The following is a 24456-nucleotide window of genomic DNA, read 5'->3' as shown; positions in this document are numbered from 1 at the left end:
CTTACTCTATTTTTTAGACTATGCCCCCAAGTCTTAGACTCTCCAACCAGCAGAAATAGTTTCTCTCTATCTATTCCCCAAAATATCTTGAAAACTTTAATCAAACTTTCTAAATTCCAAGCAATACAACCTAGTTTGTGCAATTTCTCCTTGTAATTTAACCCTTGGAGTCTATGTTTCATTCTGGTAAATCTGTGCTGCAACCCTTCCATCCTTCCTAAGGTGTGGAGCCCGGAGTTAAACGCAGTACTCCAGGTGTGCTCTAACCAGTAGTTAAACTTCTCCCCCCCACACTTGTATTCCAGTCCTGTAGATATAAAGGCCAGCATTTCATTAGCCTTTTTGATTCTTTTCTGCATCTGTTCATGACATTTTAATGATCTATCTACCTAGAAACCCAAGTCTCTTTGGACCTGCACTATTTCTAGTTTTCAAGGGCCCACATTGCTTCTGACCACGCTCTTTCCTAATATTTCTGTGTTGATTTTGATATCCCTTTTGCAAGTTTCTTTTCACACTCCTTTTTTGTAGTTCTTACATATCTGTTTTCACCCTTTGCTGTTCTTTGTATCTCTCATTCACTGGCATCTGTGATTTTTTTAAATTTTTGCATGCTTTTTCTTTTAGTTTTATGTTGTCCCTTCCCTCTTTAGTTGTCCATGGCTGGTTTTTTTTGGACAAGTAGATGGCTTGCCCCTCAGGGGTATAAGCTGGTTCTGTATCAGATTAAATTCTGTTCTGAACACTGCTCCCCCCACCCTGATCTTCTGATGTTTTACCTATTAATAGATTTTCCTAGTTTACTGTGGACAGTCTCTATCTCATGAGCCTTACCTAAACCTACAATCTTAGTAGATGTTTTGTGATTCTTCCTTTCAAACATTACATTGAACTCAATCATAATCGCCATTAGATAAATGTTCATGCACCGTTACGCTGTTAACTAAATCTGGCTCAGTTTTCATTACTAAATCTAATATGGCCTGCTCCATTATTATTTATAGGGCATATTGTTACAGAGTCATAGAGTCATACAGCATAGAAACAGGCCCTTCGGCCCACCGCGTCCATGCCGACCATAATGCCTATCTATACTAATCCCACCTGCCTGCATTAATTCCATATCCCTCTATGCCTCGCTCATTCAAGTACCTGTTCAGATGCCTCTTAAATGTTGCTACTGTTCCTGCCTCCACCATCTCCTCTGGAAGCTCATTCCAGATATCCACTATTCTTTGTGTGAAATATTTACCCCTTTGATCCCCTTTAAACCTCCTCCCTCTCACCTTAAATCAATGCCCTCTAGTTTTACTCATCCCTACCATGGGAAACAGACTCTGGCTATCTACCCTATCTACGCCTCTCATAATTTTATATACCTCTATCATGTCCCCTCTCAGCCTCCTTCTCTCCAGGGAAAACAGACCCAGCCTATCCAATCTCTCTTTATAACTCAAGCCCTCCAAACCAGGCAACATCCTTGTGAATCTTTTCTGCACCCTCTCTAGCTTAATCTTTCCTGTAATGCGGCGACCAGAACTGCACACAGTGCTCCAAATGTGGCCTAACCAATGCTATGTACAACTGTAACATGACGTCCCAACTCTTGTGCTCAATGCTTCGGCCGATGATGGCAAGCATGCCATACGCCTTCTTCACCACCCTGTCTACCTGTGTTTGCTCTTTCAGGGAACTATGTGCTTGCACCCCAAGGTCTCTCTGCTCAACAACACTCCCCAGGGCCCTGCCATTCACTGTATATGTCCTGCCCTGGTTTAACTTCCCAAAATGCATCACTTCACACTTGTCTGCTTTAAATTCCATTTGCCACTCCCTTGCCCACTTTCCCAGTTGATCTATATCCTGTTGTAACCTTAGACAACCTTCTTCACTGTCCACTATACCACCAATTTTGGTGTCATCTGCAAACTTACTAATCATGCCCCTTACATTCACATCCAAGTCATTAATATATATGACAAACAACAGAGGGCCCAGCACCGATCTCTGCGGCACACCACTGGTCACCGGCCTCCAATCTGAAAAACAACCCTCCACTACCACCCTCTGCCTCCTATCACCAAGCTAATTTTGTATCCAATTTGCTGGCTCACCCTGGATCTCATGTGTTCGAATCTTCTGGACCAGCCTACCATGCGGGACCTTGTCAAAGGCCTTGCTAAAGTCCATGTAGACAATGTCTATCGCCTGCCCTCGTCAATCCTCTTGGTCACCTCCTCGAGAAACTCAATCAAATTCGTGAGACATGATTTCCCATGCACAAAGCCATGCTGACTATCCCTAATCAGACCATGCCTTTCCAGATGCATATAAATCCTGTCTCTCAGAATCCCTTCCAGTAACTTTCCCACCACTGATGTAAGGCTCATCGGCCTGTAGTTCCCTGGCTTATCCCTGCTGCCCTTCTTAAATAAAGGCACAACATTAGCTATCCTCCAGTCTTCCGGTATCTCACCCGTGGCTTACGATGATACAAAAATCTCTGCCAGGGCCCCAGCAATCTCCTCCCTTGCTTTCCATAGCATCCTAGGATACACCTGATCAGCCCTGGGGATTTATCCACCTTAATGCGCTTCAAAACCTCCAACACCTCCTCCTTTGTAATGTTGATATGCTCCAGGATATTGGTGTTCCCTCCCTTGAACTCACTAGCTTCCATGACCTTCTCCAAGGTAAATATGGATGAGAAATATTCATTTAAGACCTCACCCATTTCCCGTGGCTCCACACATAGATTGCCACACTGATCCTTAAGGGGACCTACTCTCTCCCTAGCTACCCTTTTACTCTTAATATACTTGTGGAATCTTTTAGGATTATCTTATCTGCCAGGGAAATCTCATGGCCCCTTTTCGCCCTCCTAATTTCCTTCTTGAGTGTAGTCCTACATCCCCTATACTCTTCGAGGAGTTGTTGTAGAAAACTGTCCTGAAAACACTCTAGTAACTCATTACCTTTCAGACATGTCCTAATCTGCTTATCCCAATCTATATGAAAGTTGAAATGTCCCTTTAAAACCACCCTGCCCCTGCTACATCCTTGCCTAATCTTTGCATTTATACAATCTACCACTTACTAAGGGGCCAATACACAACTCCCACTGCAATCTTAAATCCTTTAAATCCTTTTCTGTTTCTTAATTCTACCCATAAAGTCTTCACTGCCTGCTTACCTCACATTATATCCTCTCTTTACATTGAAGTGACTTCAACCTTAACCACTAATGCTACTCCTCCCCCTCCTACCTGATTCCCTATCTTTCTTGTGGACCTTAAAGCTTGATATATTTAGTTCCTATTCCTGACCATCTTGCATTCATGTCTCAGTAATGGCTACCATGTCATACACTCTAAGCTGAATTTGCAAATCATTCAATTTATTCCTTATATTCCATTTTTTTGCATAAAGAAGGCTTATTTGGGCCGCATACCCGAACCTGTCCTTCTACTGTAATCTTTCAGTCACACATTTCTTAGTTTTTTCCTCTTTAATTACATTACATCTTTTAATTTTCCCTTTACCCAGTGCTGAAAGTGCAATTTCTAACTGGCAGATCAACCACGATCTCATTGAGTGGTGAAACAGGCTCAAGGGGCTGAATGGCCAACTCCTGTTCCTATGCATGGTTGGTTTGCCATAGCACTTATGATTTGCTGGTCATCCTGATTTCCATGCTTAATTATTTGACCTACAGTCACATTGCGTGAGACTCAATGCAGGGCGACTTGGCTTGCAAAATGTATCTGTAAACACTGGGGGAAAAAATGGAGTTTGTAGAAAAGGAAGGGGCACAGGGTAAGCATAGATATTTCTGATCTCCCTCTGTAACTTCAGCAGATCAGTGGAAATAAAAAAATGAAAGATTTGCATTTACTTAGTTCCTTTCATGACCACAATATGTCTCAAAGTGCTTTATAGCCAATGAAGTGTGGTCACTGTTGTAATGTAGGAAATGAGGCATCCAATTTGCACACAGCAAGCTCCCACAAACAGCTTTTATTTTATTCATTCATGGGATGTGGGTGTCACTGGCGATGCCAGCATTTATTGCCCATCCCTAACTGCCCTTGGGAAGGTGGTGGTGAGCTGCCTTCTTGAACCACTGCAGTCCATGTGAGGTAGGTAAACATGCTGTTAGGAAGGGAGTTCCAGGATCTTGATCCAGCGACAGTGAAGGAACGGCGATATAGTTCCAAGTCAGGATGGTGTGTGACTTGGACGGGAACTTGCAGGTGGTGATGTTCCCATGCATCTGCTGCTCTTGTCCTTCGATGTGGTAGAGGTCGTGGGTTTGGAAGGTGCTGTCGAAGGAACCTTGGTGCGTTGCTGCAGTGCATCTTGTATATGGAACACTCTGCTGCCACTGTGCGCGATGGTGGAGGAAATGAATGTTGAGGGTGGTGGACGGGCTGCCAATGAAGCAGGCTGCTTTGTCCTGGATGGTGTCGAGCTTCTTGAGTGTTGTTGGAGCTGCACCCATCCAGGCAAGTGGAGAGTATTCCATCGCACTCCTGACTTGTGCCTTGTAGATGGTGGACAGGCTTTGGGGAGTCAGGAGGTGAGTTACTCGCTTCAGGATTCCTAGCCACTGACCTGCTCTTGCAGCCACGGTATTTATATGGCTGCTCCAGTTCAGTTTCTGGTCAATGGTAGCCCCCAGGATGTTGATAGTGGGGGATTCAGCGATTGTAATGCCATTGTATGTCAAGGGGAGATGGTTAGATTCTCTCTTGTTGGAGATAGTCATTGCCCGGCACTTGTGTGGCACAAATGTTACTTGCCACTTATCAGCCCAAGCCTGGATATTGTCCAGGTCTTGCTGCATTTCTGCACAAACTGCTTCAGTATCTGAGGAGTCATGATTGGTGCTGAACATTGTGCAATCATCAGCGAACATTCCCACTTTGACCTTATGATTGAAGGAAGGGCATTGATGAAGCAGCTGAAGATGGTTGGACCGAGGACATTACCCTGAGAAACTCCTGCAGTGATGTCCTGGAGCTCAGATGATTGGCCTCCAACAACCACAGCCATCTTCCTTTGTGCTAGGTGTGACTCCAGCCAGCGGAGGGGTTTCCCCCTGATTCCCATTGACTCCAGTTTTGCTAGGGCTCCTTGATGCCATATTCGGTCAAATGCTGCCTTGATGTCAAGGGCAGTCACTCTCACCTCACATCTTGAGTTCAGCTCTTTTGTCCATGCTTGAACCAAGGCTCTAATGAGGTCAGGAGCTGAGTGGCCCTGGCAGAACCCAAACTGAGCGTCACTGAGCAGGTTATTGCTGAGCAAGTGCTGCTTGATGGCACTTTTGATGACACCTTCCATCACTTTACTGATGATTGAGAGTAGACTGATGGGGCGGTAATTGGCCGGGTTGGACTTGTCCTGCTTTTTGTGTACAGGACAAACCTGGGCAATTTTCCACATTGCCGGGTAGATGTCAGTGTTGTAGCTATACTGGAACAGCTTGGCTAGGGGTGCAGAAAGTTCTGGAGCACAGGTCTTCAGTACAATTGCTGGAATATTGTCAGGACCCATAGCCTTTGCAGTATCCAGTGCCTTCAGTCGTTTCTTGATATCACGCGGAGTGAATCGAATTGGCTGAAGTCTGGCATCTGTCATGCTGGTGACTTCAGGAGGCGGCCGAGATGGATCATCAACTCGGCACTCCTGGCTGAAGATTGTTGCAAATGCTTCTGCTTTTTGCACTGATGTTTTTTTTTAATTCATTCACGGGATGTGGGCATCGCTGGCCAGGCCAGCATTTATTGCCCATCCCTAATTGCCCTTGAGAAGGTGGTGGTACGCTGCCTTCTTGAACCGCTGCAGTCCATGTGAGGTAGGTACACCCACAGTGCTGTTAGGAAGGGAGTTCCAGGATTTTGACCCAGTGACAGTGAAGGAACGACGATATAGTTCCAAGTCAGGGTGGTGTGTGACTTGGAGGGGAACTTGCAGGTGGTGGTGTTCCCATGTATTTGCTGCCCTTGTCCTTCTAGTTGGTAGAGGTCGCGGGTTTGGAAGGTGCTGTCGAAGGAGCCTTGGTGCATTGCTGCAGTGCATCTTGTAGACGGTACACACTGCTGCCGCTGTGCGTCGGTGGTGGAGGGAGTGAATGTTTGTAGATGGGGTGCCAATGAAGCGGGCCGTTTTGTCCTGGATGGTGTCGAGCTTCTTGAGTGTTGTTGGAGCTGCACCCATCCAGGCAAGTGGAGAGTATTCCATCACACTCCTGACTTGTGCCTTGTAGATAGTGGACAGGCTTTGGGGAGTCAGGAGGTGAGTTACTCGCTTCAGGATTCCTAGCCTCTGACCTGCTCTCGTAGCCACGGTATTTATATGACTACTCCAGTTCAGTTTTCGGTCAATGGTAGCCCCTAGGATGTTGATAGTGGGGGATTCAGCGATGGTAATGCTGTTGAATGTCAAGGGGAGATGGTTAGATTCTCTTTTGTTGGAGATGGTCATTGCCTGGCACTTGTGTGGCGCGAATGTTACTTGCCACTTATCAGCCCAAGCCTGGATATTGTCCAGGTCTTGCTGCATTTCTACACAGACTGTATCAGTATCTGAGGAGTTGCGAATGGTGCTGAACATTGTGCAATCATCAGCGAACATCCCCACTTCTGACCTTATGATTGAAGGAAGGTCATTGATGAAGCAGTTGAAGATGGTTGGGCCTAGGACACTACCCTGAGGTACTCCTGCAGTGATGTCCTGGAGCTCAGATGATTGACCTCCAACAACCACAACCATCTTCCTTTGTGCTAGGTGTGGCTCCAGCCAGCGGAGGGTTTTCCCCCTGATTCCTATTGACCTCAGTTTTGCTAGGGTTCCTTGATGCCATACTCGGTCAAATGCTGCCTTGATGTCAAGGGCAGTCACTCTCACCTCACCTCTTGATTTCAGCTCTTTTGTCCATGTTTGAACCAAGGCTGTAATGAGGTCAGGAGCTGAGTGGCCCTGGCAGAACCCAAACTGAGCATCACTGAGCAGGTTGTTGCTATGCAAGTGCCACTTGATGGCACTGTTGATGACACCTTCCATCACTTTACTGATGACTGAGAGTAGGCTAATGGGGCGGTAATTGGCCGGGTTGGATTTGTCCTGCTTTGTGTGTACAGGACATACCTGGGCAATTTTCCACATTGCAGGGTAGATGCCAGTGTTGTAGCTGTACTGGAACAGCTTGGCTAAAGGTGCGGCAAGTTCTGGAGCACAGGTCTTCAGTACTATTGCCGGAATATTGTCACGGCCCATAGCTTTTGCAGTATCCAGTGCCTTCAGTCGTTTCTTGATATCACGTGGAGTGAATAGAATTGGCTGAAGTTTGGCATCTGTGATGCTGGGGACTTCAGGAGGAGGCCGAGATGGATCATCAACTCGGCACTTCTGGCTGAAGATTGTTGCAAATTCTTCAGCCTTATCTTTTGCACTGATGCGCTGGGCTCCCCCATCATTAAGGATGGGGATATTTGTGGAGCCACCTCCTCCAGTTAGTTGTTTAATTGTCCACCACCATTCATGACTGGATGTGGCAGGACTGCAGAGCTTAGATCTGATCTGTTGGTTATGGGATCGCTTAGCTCTGTCTATTGCATGCTGCTTATGCAGTTTGGCATGCAAGTAGTCCTGGGTTGTAGCTTCACCTCATTTTGAAGTATGCCTGATGCTGCTTCTTACAGACCCTCCTGCACTCTTCATTGAACCAGGGTTGGTCTCCTGGCTTGATGGTAATGGGTAGAGTGGGAAATATGCCGGGCCATGAGGTTACAGGTTGTGGTTGAGTACAATTCTGCTGCTGCTGATGGCCCACAGTGCCTCATGGATGCCCAGTTTTGCATTGCTAGATCCATTCGAAATCTATCCCATTCAGCACGGCGATCGTGCCACACAACACGATGGACGGTATTCTCAATGTGAAGGCGGGACTTCGTCTCCACAAGGACTGTGTGGTGGTCACTCTTACTAATACAGTCATGGACAGAAGCATCTGTGGCAGGAAGATTGGTGAGGACAAGATCAAGTATGTTTTTCCCTCGTGTTGGTTCCCCCACCGCCTGCCGCAGACCCAGTCAAGCAGCTATATCCTTTAGTACTTGGCCAGCTCGGTGCTACCGAGCCACTCTTGGTGATGGACATTGAAGTACCCCACCCAGAGTACATTTTGTGCACTTGCCACCCTCAGTGCTTCCTCCAAATGGTGTTCAACATGGAGGATTACTGACTCATCAGCTGAGGGAGGGCGGTAGGTGGTCATCAGTAGGAGGTTACCTTGCCCATGTTTGACCTGATGACATGAGACTTCATGGGGTCTGCAGTCGATGTTGAGGACTCCCAGGGCAACTCCCTCCCTACTGTGGACCACTATGCCACCACCTCTGGTGGGTCTGTCGCTGCCGGTGGGACAGGACTTACCCAGGGATAGTGATTGCAGCGTCTGGGACATTGTCTGTAAGGTATGATTCCGTGAGTATGACTATGTCAGGCTATTGCTTGACTAATCTGGGATAGCTCTCCCAACTTTGGCACAAGCCCCCAGATGTTAGTAAGGAGGACTTTGCAGGGTCGATAGGGCTGGATTTGCTGTTGTCGTTTCCGGTGCCTTGGTCGATGCCGGGCGGTCCGTCTGGATTCATTTATTTTCATTGACTTCGTAGCGGTTAGGTACAACTGAGTGGCTTGCTAGGCCATTTCAGAGGGCATGTAAGAGTTGCTGTGGGTCTAGAGTCACATGTAGGCCAGACCAGGTAAAGACAGCAGATTTCCTTCCCTAAAGGACATTAGTGAACCAGATGGTTTTTACAACAATCGACAATGGTTTCATGACCATCATTAGACTAGCTGTTAATTCCAGATTTATGAATTAAATTCAAACTACACCTTCTGCTGTGGTGGGATTCGAACCCATGTCTCCAGATCAATACCCTGGGTCTCTGGGTTACTAGTCCAGTGATAATACCACTACGCCACAGCCTCCCCTAATTGTGATATTGACCAGATGATCTGTTTTCATGATGTTGATTGAGGGATAAATTTTGGCCAGGACATCTGGGATGATTCTCCTATGCTTCTTCAAAACTGTGCCATGGGATCTTTTACATTTAACACAGAGGGCAGCCAGGACCTCACTTTAATATCTCTTCTGAAATACAGCACCTCTAGCAATGCAGCATTCCCCCAGTATTGCACTGGGGTCTGAGCATAGATTTTTGTTGTCATAGGGAGAGAGAGTCATAGAGAGATGCAGCACTGAAACAGGCCGTTCGGCCCATCGAGTCTGTGCTGACCAACAACCACCTACTTATACCAATCCTGCATTAATCCCATATTCCCTACCACATCTCCACCTTCCCTCAATTCTCCTACCACCTACCTAAACTAGGGGCAATTTACAATGGCCAATTTACCTATCAACCTGCAAGTCTTTGGCTGTGGAAGGAAACCAGAGCACCCAGCAGAAACCCACGCAGTCACAGGGAGAACTTGCAAACTCCGCACAGGCAGTACCCAGAACTGAACCTAGGTCGCTGGAGCTGTGAGGCTGCAGTGCTAACCACTGTGCTGCCCTGGTGTTGGCTTGGGATATGAACCCACAACCTTCTGATTCAGAAGCAAGCATGCTAATGGCTGAGCCACAGCGAACAATCCCTTATATTGTTATTTTTATCCCCATCTCTTGTTGCCCTAATGGAAATTAAGATATATATACAGTTATATCAGAGCCCCTCCAAACTAGGATTTGTTGTGCCCTAACTCTCAAGAATTGGCCTCTTCAGTCACCATCAACTACAGAGACAAGAACTGCACCTACAAAGAATCTGCCATTATCACTTTCTATGAAGGACATTAGTAAACTAGTCATTCTTTCTGCCACCTCACAGATTTCATTGTCATTTTCTGATGCAAGCCTACAAAATACTGGACTTATTCAGTTTAATTTCATGAGCTGCTATGGTGGGATTTGAACCCAGGATCATTGCATTGTAAGTCCAGGACCATTTCTGGTAGGCTGCTGCTACCCTGTCTCTTGGGGCCTCTGTTCTATAAAATGCCAGGCCAGTACTTATTGCCAGAATGGAAAATTAGGTCAGTGCACAGTTATACAATAATCAATTTTATAAAAGCCTTCAGCACAGATTGAATCTGGGCAGCCTCAGTACATTAGTTGTGACAGTTAGTTTGCCTTAAACCCATATGAGCAAAACCATTGAACAGGAAACCAATGTACAAATGCGTTCCTTCAATTCTGGTGTCTTGTGCACCCCTAATTTTAATAGCTCCACCACTGGGGGCCATGACTTCATCTGCCTAGGCCCTAAGCTCTGGAATTCCTTCCCTAAACCTCTTCATCTTTCTACCTCTCCCTCCTCCTGTAGGATGCTCCTTAAAATCTAAATCTTTGACCAAGCTTTTAGTCACTTGTCCGAATATCTCATGCGGCCCAGTGTCAAAATTTGTCTGATCACGTTCCTGTGAAGCAGCTTGAGACGTTTTACAATGTTAAAAGCACGATATGAATGCAAATTGTTGTTGTTCTTGTTACAAGCTCGAGAATTTTTCTTTAGTTTGTAGATTCTGAAAGCATGCATGAAAGTATGCTTTTGGCACTATTTAACTCCAATTTGTTGTTAGGTTTGGTGTCTCTGCAGTACTCGGGAAACTTGATTAATGCGAAGAAATGAATAGCTAGTTCAAAGAGCATGATTAGATTGGATTGATAGGACACTAATAGGCCTAGGGACTTCATTTTGGGTTCTAAAGTGGTCTGTGTGACCGTGCATTTCCCTATGCAGTCCTCTGTTGCCCCCACCACCGCTTACTCCTGTTCCAACAGTGCTGCCTGTTGCCCGACTGAGGAACTGTAGGCACTCCATGTGCACCTCAACCAGCTGGCCATTCTTCAGCATTGAGCCTATACTGTGATTATTTCACGAGGCTGACATTCATTGCCCATCCCCTAGTTGCCCTTGAGTTTGATACAACTGAGAGGTTCACTAGACCATTTCAGAGGGCTACTTGTAGTGGGCATCACAGCTGAGTATGAGCACTGTCCTCGACTGACCTTTGCACTTTGTGGAAAGAGTCATTTCTTAGTCATCAGGTGAGTGAATGCTGGCTACTTCCCCGCTTCTTTCTAATCCAGGGTGGTGAGACTAGTTATAACAGGCCAGCTACTGCACCAGCTGAGATCAGCTCAAATTAAGGCGCCAAATTTGAGACCCTTGTTTCTCCATAGGTTAGTGGCACATCAGGGAGGAGCAGTTATCCATTAAACCATTAGGAAAGCTAAAATTGTGTGGAAAATTGAAGGGGAGGTGTTTAAGATAACTAAAGGATTTGATAGTGTAGATAAAGAGAAACTACTCCCTCTGTTAAGGGAATCTAGAACAAGGAGGCATAACCTTAAACATAAGAACTGGAATAGGACATTCATCCCATCGAGCCAGCACCACCATTCAATACGATCATGGCTGATCATGACAATGACCTTTTCCCACACTATCCCCATATCCCTTTATGTCACTGATAAAACTAGAGGTAGGCCATTCAAGAGTGAAATCAGGAAACACTTCTTCACACAAAGGGTAGCAGAAATATAGAACTCTCTCCCTGCAGAAAGCTGTTGAGGCTGGGAGTCAATTGAAAATTTCAAAACTGAGGCTGTTAAATTTTTGTTCGGTAAGAGTAATAAAGTGATATGGAGTCAAGGCGGTTAGATGGAGTTAAGATACAGATCAACCATGTTGAATAGTGGAGCAGACTCAAGGGGCTGAATGTCCTACTCCTTTTCCTGTGTAACAGCAATTTCAACACCAAGAGGAGCCCCCCCCCACAACAGTTCCACCCAACCCCCCATTGTGAGTACCAATTTGGGAGCAAACTTGTGATGTGGTTCCATAATCATTAAAAACTGGGCTGGAACTGCCATAAACTCATTCCATTCAGGACAATGGAGACTTTCATCCCATCTCTGGGTGCATTGAACCCCAGTTCTCAGAGGTGAAAGGTCAAAATGACATCACCGCTGTGGAGCTATAAATATATAAATTAGTCTTAAAACTCAGCACAGTTCCCACACCAGACTGTATTATAAATAGAAAGCTTATTTTTCTTTAGTCATCTGTTGAGATACACTCAACTATTTCAGTCCTTGGTTGCATAGTTGAAGAATCTGAAAATTGCTGAACCGCTCTTGAAGTAGTTACATGGCTGAAAGGAATTCCTCCCGGTTGGGCTCAATGCACAGATAGATAGAATGATGACCTCAGCTAATCGTAACCAGATTGTGTTGGAGCTGACAGAAATAAATCAGCAAGGAAATGTAGGCCTGAAGGTGGTGGAGCACCAATAGCATAGGCTGAGGAGCTTTTCAGATAAGATCTGTTTGTCGCTGTGACAGCGGGCAATGTTAAGTATGGAATTCAATGCTGAAATCTAGTTTGTATTTTGCTACTGAGTGGAAGACAGGACAGAGTGAAAGAAAGAACTTGCATTTATCTGACGCTTTTCACATCTTCAGGATGCTCCTCAGCGCTTCAACATCTATATAATTACTTTTAAAGTGTAGTCACCATTTCATCTTCTTTCTTCACATTTCTGTGAAGCCCCTTGCGATCTTTTCCTACATTAAAAGCAAATCATTGTTATGGTATAGGCAGTGAGCTCACACTAACTCAACTGTTTTAGACGTTGATTGTCTAATCGAAAAATCTGGACATGGTTGGATTAATCTTGAAGTAGTCACATGGCTAAAAGGAATTCACACAATGCCTAGAGAGCTAGGACCCACACACACACAAAACCAGTTAAATAAACAGATCATTTGTTTCGGTGATGTTGGTTGAGGGGCAAATGCTGCCTCGGAGAAAGAGAGAGAACTCATTTTTCTTAGAATAATGCCATAAGATCTTTTGCATCCAACTGATTGCATCCACAGTCTAATGTCTCAGTCAAAACCTGTGACAGTGCAGCGTTCTCTAAGTACTGAACTGAAGTCTTTTTTTTAAAGTTCTGTGCTCAGCTCCATGGCACCGCTTCAGAGATCAGGAAATACTTACAAAACTGTTAACTGATAGACTAAATGTGCGCAGGCAGAGACTTGTCCAAAAGGCAGTCCCTCCGACAATGTAGCATGCACTGAGTACTACACTGTAGTGTGATCCTAGATGCCGTGCTTAAATCCTGCAGTGGGGACTTGAACCCAAAACTGTATAATTCAGAGATAATTGTGCAACCAGTAAACCAAACTGACGCTTAACATCACTATTTAAAGGGGTCACGGAAATCCTACAGTTTATTGAGTAGAGTCAATGTAATGATGACCTTTGTTCAATTACTGTCTAAAAGAGCTGTTAAAATACAATGACTTTTCTCACAGGAACTGCAACAATGCATGTCACATTTTGACATGCTTCTCCACCTTTGATCTTAACCACCTCTCCAAGGATAGACACCACAGAGAAAATACAATCATTCCCCAAAGGGAGTGAGGGGAAAATCAGATGAAGGGAGATATCCTTTCCCTCCAAGACACTTTTCCATGTGTAACTCACAAGTGGCCAGCCTCAGAGCAGCATTGGTTGAGGCCTGGAAACAGGTTGACCTCTGTTGTTGTGCCTGCGAAATGTATACATTCTGAAGAGACCAAAGGAGACCGTGAAAAAACAAAGAGGGACAAACAAACCAAAGTACCGTGGCTCCAGAAAGCTCAAGGAGAAAAACATCTATCAGAAGTCAACCCGTTCCAGGAGCCCGACTCTATTTTTGTACGAAGCACTGTGGGCAAGATCGGGAACTTAAGAGCAAGTGAATTGGACATTCAGAATCTTGGTGCTTTGATTATTTAGCATGCCACATTACTTATCACAGCAAGTGATTGTTTTATAAAATGTTCACCCATCAAAGGGTGATGAAAATTGAGTGAGCTCAGTTGCTGGCAAGGACACAACACCTTGAATTTAGATGACACCTTAAACATAAGTAGAAAGTCCCAAGTTGCTTCATAGAAATGTTTTTCAGATGCAAAATTGACAAAGCGAACAAAAGAGATATTAGGAGGTAGTAAATAAATGTTTCTTAAAAGCGGTAGATTTTAAGGAGGGTCTTAAAGGAGGAAAGAGGTAGAGAGGCAGGGAGATTTAGAGAGGGAATTTCCGAGCTTAGGGCCTAGACATCTGAAGTCACGGCCACCAATGATGGAGCAAAGTAAGTCGTGAATGCACAAGAGGCTAGAGTTGAGGGCACACAGAGTTCTCGGCAGGTTATAAGGCTGAAGAAGATTACCGAGATAGGGAGGAGTGAGGTGATGAAGGCATTTGAACAGAAGGATGAGAATTTTCTCTTTGAGACCTTAATGGACCTGGCATCAGTGAGCACAGGGTTGGTGCGTGAAGGGACTTCGTGAAGGTTGAGATATGGGTAGCAGAATTTTGGATGAGCTGAAGTTTACAGAAGATACACGGGGAGAGGCTAGCTAGGATGATATTGGAATAGTCAAATCTGGAGGCAACAAAAGTGTGAATGAGGGTTTAAGCAAAAGATGAACTGAAGTGGGAGTGGGCACAGACAATGTTACAGATTTGGAAGAGGGCAGAGATTGTGATAGAGAGGGTATGGAGTCGGAAGCTCAGCTCGGGGTTGAATATGATGTCGCGGTTGGAAAAAGTCTGGTTCAGCCTCAATGGCCAGGCAGGAGGATGGACCTGGTGCTGAGAAATTGGTGCTTGTGTTGGGTTCCGAAGACAATGGCTTTGATCTTCTCAAGGTTTAATTTGAGAACATTGAGGATCATCCAGTACTGGATGTTGGACAAGCAGGGGGTTGATGTTGCCGACAGGGCAACATGCAGATAAGAAATAGAAAAGAGCCAAGGATAGATCCTCAAGCGACTCCAGAGTTAATGGTTTAGGGGTAGGAAGATAAGCCATTGCAGGAAGTTTTCTACTACGATTGGACAGGTAAGCGTGGAACCCAGCAACAGCACTCCCTCCCAGCTGTGCAGCGGATGGGGATGCATTGGAGGAGGATGGTGTTGTTGACTGTGTTGAAGGCTGCAGGCTGGCAGGGAGAGAAGAATGAGGAGGGATAGTTTACCAAGGTCACAATCACAGTCATTTAAGAATTTAATTAGAGCTATTTCAGTGGGCAGTGGCAGAAACTTGATTGGAGAGATGTAAACAGAGAGTTGTGGGATTGAGCATGGATTTGAGAGGCAAGACCTAGTTCAAGGACTTCAGAGAAAAAATGGAGCTTGGAGATGGAGTGATAGTTTGTAACATAAGAACACAAGAAATAGGAGCAGGACTAGACCATACGGCCCCTCGAGCTTGCTCCACCATTCAATATGATCATGGCTGATCTTCTGCCTGAACTCCATTTTCCCACCCACTCCCCACATCCCTTCATTCCCTGAGAGACTAAATATCTATTGATCTCAGTCTTGAATATACTCAGCAATGGAGCATCCACAACCCTCTATGGTCGACAATTCCAAAGATTCACAACCCTTTGTGTGAAGAAATTTCTCCTCATCTCAGTTCTAAATGGTCGACCCCTTATCCTGAGACTGTGCCCCCATGTTGTAAATTCCTCAGCCAGGGGAAACAACCTCTCAGTACCCTGTCAAGCCTCTTCAGAATCTTAAGGACAGAGGGGTCAAGAGTATTATTTTTGAGGAGGTTGGCTTTAAAAGGGAAGGAGACAACACTTGAGGAGAGGGAACCATCTACAATGTCAGCAAGCATGGGGGCCAAGAAGAGAAGTTAGGGGGTCGAGATCAGGCAGTGAATCTGCTGGACAAGATAAGCTTGGCATGAGGGAAAGAAACTAAACAAAGATGTGGGTTCAGATACAGTGGGCTGAATTTTATGAGTCTTTGGGAGATGGGCTGGGGCAGGAAGGCCCATAAAATAGTGAGAGAAAGCTGCGGAGGGGTGGGGGTGGGGTGGAGTGCATGTCGCCTTCGTGCAATTTTGTTGGGGGTGGGAAAGGCTGAATATGGCCTTCCCGCCCAGGGGCCGATTTGAGGCCCTTAAGTGGACAATTAATAGCCACTTCAGAGCCTCTTCCCTCCACTGCTGGTATTTTACCAGCGGCTGTTGGGAGCCCTGCCATGTGGGGAAGTCATCCAGTCAAACAAGGCAGGGGGTCCTCCCTGGGCAGTCTGTGGCCCACGGCAGCAAAGGCCACCCCTCTGCAAACAACTCCTCCCCCACCCCAGTCATCAATGACCTCCCCTTGCCACCCTCACCAGGGCTTGACAGACTAGCCCTGCTGATCCCACCACACTTGGCTGAGGTCCAGGACTCCAGTGCTGGCCCTGATCCCAGGCCTCCTGTAGTACCAGCAGTGGCCACCGCTCCCACTGGCACTGCTGGCTCTACTGAGCTGCTGGCCCTCTGGTTGGCTGGCAGCTCTTGGGAGCGGGATCCCCCTCCTTAAAGGGACAGGGATCCTGATGGTGGGCAGTTAAGTGGCTGGGGATCTATCAGGGCCGAGGCGAGGTTGCCCCCTGGCCCATCGCCAAGACCCCTGCCGTGAAGATAAAATTCAGTCCAGTGTTCTGATTAATGACACTGAAGCTCATCTCCTTCCACTTTTAACCTTTGATGAGCTGTTACTTGCTACTGCTGAGAATGGGGTTTGGGGGTGGGTGTGATTATTACATCAGGTCATAATTTTATAACTATCAAAAGCCCTCTATGAAGTGATGCCAGTTGGCTGCATATAGTGTTTTTCCCATTTACGAAGAAAAAAAACACAGGGTTGACTTTAAAGTGACATTGTTGAAAGAAATTCTTGACTTACTACGACTGAAATTCCATATGACAATTCCTGTTAATAACCACATGGTCTGTTTTGCTGCTGCTATAGAAATTGTTTGGAAAGGGTCAGCTAATCTCAACTGAGGGATTTTCCACCAGTTCCCTTTAATTTACAGGAAAATCCTGAGCTCTGTCACTGGGGTAGAGATTCTACTTTGGATTCAATCAGCAAGACCGGCATAAATAGCGTCTAAAATTTCACGTCATTTTGAAGCGTGTCTTTACCCCCCCCCCCCCCCCCCCCGAGTTTCCACTCATATTTGCATATCGTCAAAAGCAAAATCTATCGTGAACCAGCGAAAATGGACAGCATTTTAAAATGTAATTTTTTTTAAACTTTGCTTTGAAAAATTTTCCTTCATTTATTTAAAAGTGGTAACTTGGTGACGTTTGATGAAAACAGATGAAATTAGGTTTATCACAAGACTTAAGCATTTTTAATCACAATGTCAATTCAGCATCTCAATGTGCCATGGGATCTTTTGCAGTCACCTGAGATGACAGACAGTTTAATGTTGCATCCAAAAGATGGCAGCTCTAACAGAGCAGAGTTCCACTGGAGTGGCAATCAAGATTTACTTTTCAAGTACCTGCAGTGGGACTTAAATCCACAGGCTGTTAACTGAGAGGCAAGAGTGCTGCCCATTGAGTCAAAACTGACATCCCATGCTTGCATGCAATGAATGGTCAGTCGTGTGGGAGGGGGCCTGTGATTTTTTTTTCCTTGCTTCAGGAAGGGATGAGAAAGGGAGGAAACATTTTGAAAAATCGGCAGGAATTTGCTCACCAAATGGCAATACGGAACAGTGCATGGGAGCTGCTTGCTAAATCTTCAATGTCTGGCACAAGATTTTATACTGAAGAAAACAGTGTTGTTGTAAGGTAGTGTTTTTAAAGTAAAGATTTTCAAACATTCAAAACAATGAAGTGTTTGAGAGGATGTAGATTAGCAACGAAGGACATAAATCTGGGATTAGTGCTAGAAAAAGAAAGGGAGAGGTTAAAATTTAAACTTTTATTTATATTAAAAAGGGTTCTTAGAATGTGGATTGCATTACTTCAAGTGCTTATTGAAATTGAGTCAACCTCAAGGTTTACCAGCAATTATACACAAAGAAGAGGACTATTAAAGGGTGTAAGGAAATGGGATTAGGGTAGGTAGCTCCAGTTTCGAACTAGCAGTGGCACTGACTGACATAAAGAGTGGGGTAATTTTCATTTACCTGGCCCCTTGGGAGGGGAGGATGGGGACTGGTAGAGCACAGAGAATCCAGAAGTCGGATTCCCCCCACACCTCTCGCAGTATGGATTACAGGCTTGGCTTCCAATCAGGTGGGGAGCAGTCTGGAGGAAGCCACAGGACCAGGTAGTTGGGGAGGGGTGGGGTGCTGGAGGTGAGAGGTTGGATGCATTGGGGAAAGTTGAATGGAGGTGGTGGGTGGGGGAATTGGCGGCTTCAGTTGGGGATGATCAGAGGCCAGATTGGGGGGAATCAGAGACCTGCCAAGGGAGGTTGGAGGCTTCGGTGGGAGGTTAGAGGCCTGGTAGGGGTGATTGGAGGAGATTGGAAGGGCCAGGAGTTGAGGGTGGGGGGTGGGGTTTGCAGAGGAGTCTTCAATCATGGGGGTTTGTTCAGGCAAGCATGCAGGATCCAGTAGGTAAGTGAAATGGAACTCATGTTCTGAACCAGCAGTCCCTTACCTCAGTTTAGTTGGTTGTTTTCATGAGGCTCAGGAACCCCGGCCAGTCAGAGTTAAATTTCAAATGGCACGCAGCCTCATTATAATATTTAAAGTACCAGTCTGCCTTCTTGGCGTGGGTTGTCTCTGATCCCGTTTCTGTTAAAACCAGAAGCAGGCAGGTCAGGGTTGGGATTCAGACTCTTGACACTTCAACCCCTCCCCTCCCCCCCCACCTGACACAAACCCCCCATTTTCAGGGGTTAAAATACCCTTCATTGAGCCAAAATGGGTCACCTCTGTACTGTGATTTGTTTTCTTTGCTTGATCATTGATAGCCAAGGAGCTGGGCTTTATCATTTAACCTCTAATCAATGCATTTCTTCATCACCACAGCATAGAAGTGTTTCATTGCATTGTATGTGTATGTGTCTGTCCCCCTACATCCCACCATTGGTGCCTGTGCCTTGTGTCGTCTGGATCCCGCACACACTAGAATTGCCTCCCCAAACCTCGCTGCCTTGCCACCTCCCTCTACTCCTTTAAAACCATCATTAAAATTTGACCAAGCATCTGATCAACCCTATAATATCTCATGATTTGGTAGGCAATCCAGTTGTTTTGTCTGATTATGCCTCTGTGAAGCACCTCACGATGTTTATCTACATTAAAAGGTGGAATATAGTAGCTGCTGGATACTTTGCTTCCATTTGTTTAAACTAATTGGGACCTTCCACTTAAAGCCCTGTGCTCTGTCCTTTCCTTTGATAGTACTCCAAGATGCTGAAGCACTTCAGTGAAGATGAAACAAAGATGCAGCCAGATGAATTCTTTGGCATATTTGACACATTCCTGCAATCGTTTTCTGAGGCGAAACAGGACCTTGAGAACATGAGAAGGAAGAAGGAGGAAGAGGAGCGCAGAGCTCGCATGGAAACCATGGTAAGAAAGGCATTGTGGGAGAGTCATGGGGAGCGTTAGTATAACTCCACTCCGTTAAAAGGTGCAGACAGCCTTCATGGGAGGAGGTGTAAAGGAAACCGTTTGTTCTTTGCCACATAATCCAAGAGCCAAATTTTAACCCAGGGCAGGATGAAAGGTAATGCTCCATTCTGTGGTGTGCATCTGATATGGGTGCACACCCCATTGATAAGTAGCAGGCATTCTGTGTGCCTGAAGAAAATAGAAGTGTGCGGTTTGCAAATCTTTGTGTTCAACTCATTACCACACGAGTCACTAATCTGCTTTATTTCACAGACAGCAAGTGTGCATACAGAGTAACAGATACAGTATCACAAACCCTCACTTACCATAGTTAAGTTTAACTTCAGGTGCAGATTTTGTATGTATGCAGGGCATGCACTATAAGTGGTGAGAGAGGAAAATTGCAGTGCAGGTGAAATTAAAAGGGGTACTATTGAAGAGAATAGGGGAACAAAAAAAAAACTTTACATGCAAACTTACAGAAATGACAGGAAGCTCTTCCAAGCTTGCTCCACACTCATGATGCTGGATGACTAGACACTCCCTAACATGCGACCCGTGAGCTTGACATATGCATGCACACCCAAGCGCACACACACACTCACATGTGCAGCCATGTGATCTCCTGGAGAAACAGAAATTCCAGGAAAACAAACATAGGGCCAATAAAGGAAAAGTATTCCTTTCCAATTCTCTGCTGTATGACTCTAACCCCTTTACGGCATTGAAGCCAGCCTAAGAGATTGCATGAACCAGTCCAGCTCCCTCTTGAAGACTTACCGAGAACCACACCAGCCTACAATGTATCTCAGAGGCTCACTACTCTCTGGGAAAAGAGCCACCTAACATCCAGTCTATTCCTACTTCGGCTTAATTTCCAAATTTAAGAGGAAAGACTCAGAAGGCACTTCATTCCATTGTGAGTGCTCACCCAGACTGAAAGGGGAGAGGTCTAGCAAGGGATTGGGAAGGCTTGGGGCAATGGAAGGAAAAGGAAACTCAAGGTATAGGCATGAATTAACAGGCAAGTTGCTGCCAACCAGTTGTGTGGTAACTGCTGCAGTGGAAGTGGAGCTGCATGAGGTGACTGTAAATCAGAATGAAACGACATGACAGCATCCCCATAGGTTAGTGTTGTATTGGACAGGACAACCTGAGTGAAAAAGAAGACAGGAAGAGATGCAATGGTGAGAGAGGTTCGATGAGAGTAGATAATAAGCTTTGTGAGGATTTCACTGTACTCTGATTGTTTTCCTAAAACATAAATTAAGTCAGAGTGTACTAAAAAAAAGCTGTCATTTTTGCCAATAATCTCTTGTGTGGAACATCACCAAATGTCTTCTGGAAGTCTGTCTAGACATCAGTAAATACTCCCATGTTGGTGACTTTCTCAAACAAATCAACTAAATTAAGCCAGACCAATTTACACACAGTAAAGTCCCACAAACAGCAGTGAGATAACTGACCAGATAATCTACTTCGTGATATAGGTTGAGGGATAAATATTGACCAGAACATTGGGGAGAACTTCCCTGCTGTGCCACGTGATGTTTTGTGTCCACCTGCGAGGAGGGATCTGTGTGGGACACTCTTCACAAGGTCCAGGACAGCAGCCAACAAGATGCAGAGGTGCTACATCTGCTGCCTGGACACCTAAGGCAATCGTGCGGCATAGGGCTGACACAGGCCTGAACTGCACTGGTCAGCTTCAGACTCAAAATCCAGCTCCTATATCACTCAACCAACATCACTAAAGAGCAGATTATCTGGTCATTATCTCATTGCTGTTTGTGGAATCTTGCTGTGTACAAATTGGCTGCCACTTTTCCCACAATATTGGCTGTAAAACTCTTTGGGGCATTCAAAGGTTGTGAAAGGTGCTCTGTAAATACAAGTTTTGTTTTCTGATTATGGTCATTGTTCCTCTTGACCCTTCCTGCTCTATTTCTCTTCAGTTTCAAACATGCGGTTCCACATGATCTCCATCCTCCCTACATCCTCACCATTTTGAAATCTAGACCCATCATCTACCTAATTTATCAACACAACTAAAGGCAGTTCTCCTGATATTCCACCCACTACCCCACACACCTCATAATATTGAACTGTTCTCAACAGGACAATGCAGCTTTTGTACAGAGGAAAATCAGGGGGGAAAATCCCATTCCCTTAAATATTGGAGAAAAACCCTTGGTACTCCAAGCCAGTAATTGCAGTATATTCTCACTGTTATGATCCATTATCTGATTCCTTGGAGTAACTCTCAGCCTTAATATCCCAGCAGTCAGCAATTATATATATATAAATGGGGTTCAAGCTAATGATACTTAACTGTAACTCCAACTAAACTTGACAGCACACTGACAAATTCTTTCCTCCTTCAGCATTCCCTAAATATTTTTATTCCATGAGAGTCTAATTACGAGAAAATCCCCTTTTCCTATCTTACCAGGGAAATCTTTACCATGTGTCACTGACAGAAAGCAGTTGGTGATGTGGAGAATTTATTTAATTAACTTATTTAAATTTGCCGGGCAGCTGTCCAAAGGAACAGAAGCAGGAATTGTGTGTGTGTGTTTTTTTTATTACACTGTGAGGTAATTTATATCATGCAAAAAAAAGCCTGACAATCTCCTGAGCAAAGCTTGTCTAATAGTCAATCTTTCTCTCACCTTCAGCCTTCAACCTTTCGTCAACCCTGAGCTTCCCTTCCAAGTTCCAATACACAACCCCAAGCAGTCACCATGCTCCTCGCCGCCCCCATGCCCTCCCTGTTTTAAATTAATCTCCTTGTCTTTCATTCCTACGGCCTTAAAACAATGGAACTCCTTACCGCCCTCGTTTCTTATCTTTCTGCGATCTGTGGTGGTATTCCCAATATCATGGAGCTCAACTTACTGCCCTGTTCTTGCTCCTGTGCTATCCTTTCCAACTGGACCTGGGAGTCTCATTCAGACATGTAAATTGGACACACTTAAGGCCCTGATGCAAGTCTAAATAGAAAGAACTTGCACTTATACATCACCTTTCATAACCTCAGGCCGTTTACAGCCAAAGAAGTACTTCTTTTGAAGTGTAGTCACTGTTATAATGTAAGAAACGTGGCAATCAATTTGCACACAGCAAGGTCCCAGAAACAGCGAACTAAATGCTCATCTGCTGTAATGATGTTGGTTGAGCGACTACAGACCAGATGTTCCCTTTGATAACCAGATGTAAGAGCTTGTGTAGGAAGGAGGAAGTTAGTTTGAGGCGGAAACAGTGACTGCAGATTTGGGCACAAGCCACTCTGGGGTTCATGTCGTTTTAATGGGTGGAAAATCATTTGCAGCTCATCTCCTAATTTGTGATTGACGCTTCTTCCTCACCAAGCTCTGAGGCCTCGCTGCTGAGAACAAAAGTCTTCCCCAATTTCTTTCTTCACCAGATCTTTGTTCTGTACCCTCTTGAATCTACTTGCACCTCCACTGCCATCCCTCAACGGTCTTTTCCACATGTTTTACGCCACCCCCTGCCCACCTGGGTAAAATAATTCAATCTGAGCTGTTCAGGTCTCCTGATATCCCCAATTGTAGAGATTATCATTGTGCCAAGCCATCTTCCTCTGCACCACACAAATTAGGGGGCAGCCAAGAGGCAAAGCTTTCGAAAGAGGGATTTTATTTATTTCCATTTTGCTGTCTCCCAGCCTAGGGTACAATCTTAACATCAAATGGTAGTGAATGACTTGGATACTCATTAAAAGGAAAGGCCATTATATCCAATACTGGGTTGGTTTTAAAAAGATCTTATTTCAGAAGCAGAGCATTTGTGGCGCCTTGCGATCCATTCAAAGCAATGTGCCGTGTCAGGCTCAGCTCCCTCCCATTCAGTTATTCACATTTCACACAAATATTACTTCCTCCATCACAGATAATTCAAAACTTTGGAAGCTCCTGCCACAAAGCATCTAAAACTTTTATTTTGCGCCATTTTCTCAGCTCTTCAAGTATCGATGCTTGGAATTGGCCGCATCATCTGACATTAGCAAGCAAAAGCGGGTTGAGAGTTCAAATCGCACCATAGTAACTTGTGAAACTCCATTCAACAAATCATGGGCTAGCACCAGGAGGAAGGGAAACAATCAGATTATTATAAAAAAATCAAGCTGGCTCACTAATTTCCCACATGACCACATCTCAGAATGTGGGCGCTGCTGGCAAGGCCAGCAGTTATTGCCCATCTTTAGTTGCCCTGTGAAAATGATGGGCCTTCTTCCTGAACCACTGCACAGCTGTTTAATACAGCTGAGTGGCTTTCTCGTCCACTATAGAGGGCAGTTAAGAGTCAAAGATGTTGGTGTGAGATTGGTGAGGCTGAGTATGGATGCGAGCTTTCCTTCCCTTAATGCTCATTAGGTTTTTATGACTGTGGCCATCTTTACTGGTACCAGCTTTTTTATTTCCAGGATTTTTAAAACCTGAATTCAAATTTACAAACTGCATTAGGGAGACTTGAACTCATGCTCTGCTAGATTACTAGCCCAGTAACATGACCACTGCACTACCATTCACATGAAGACCTAGAAAGCTATTCAGCTGTAAAGTCATTATTATGAAGCACAGTTAGGAAGCTTACCACCTTTTCACAGTAACAATACATGGACAGTAAATGTGACCCAGCCAGCAGTGCCCCACACCCAGACAACAAATATATAAAATATTAATGAGCGTGACCTATTCAAATCAATGACCCAATTCAATGTATAACAGCCAGCCTTGTACATCCCAGCTTTGAATTAGCTGATCTCCATCAGGGTAGCAGTAGGGAGAATAGAGGCAGCCTCCATTCCCCTGGGCTGGGTAGGAAGGAAATATCAGCCAGGGGAAAGGGCTTCCAGCTTCTGATTGCTACCTGTAACTCCGATTAGAAGGAAGGAGTCGGTGGAGGAAGCTGGATGAGGATCG

General features: G+C 45.1%; 1 protein-coding gene across 6 annotated transcripts in view; it reads left to right on the top strand.

The window, feature by feature from the left end:
* The window catches only part of daam2 (dishevelled associated activator of morphogenesis 2), a 391719-nt gene that overhangs the window by 349316 nt on the left and 17947 nt on the right, over positions 1-24456 (top strand). For all 6 annotated transcript variants that reach the window (XM_068027781.1, XM_068027780.1, XM_068027792.1 and 3 more), the window contains one exon: positions 19298-19468. In XM_068027781.1, coding sequence (XP_067883882.1) covers positions 19298-19468 — 171 coding nt within the window. The remainder of the gene's footprint in view (positions 1-19297; positions 19469-24456) is intronic.

Source organism: Heterodontus francisci, chromosome 3, assembly GCF_036365525.1.
Source record: "Heterodontus francisci isolate sHetFra1 chromosome 3, sHetFra1.hap1, whole genome shotgun sequence".
NCBI lineage: Eukaryota > Metazoa > Chordata > Chondrichthyes > Heterodontiformes > Heterodontidae > Heterodontus > Heterodontus francisci.
Note: the sequence above shows the minus strand (reverse complement) of the source record. Positions and strands in the feature narration are given on the sequence as shown.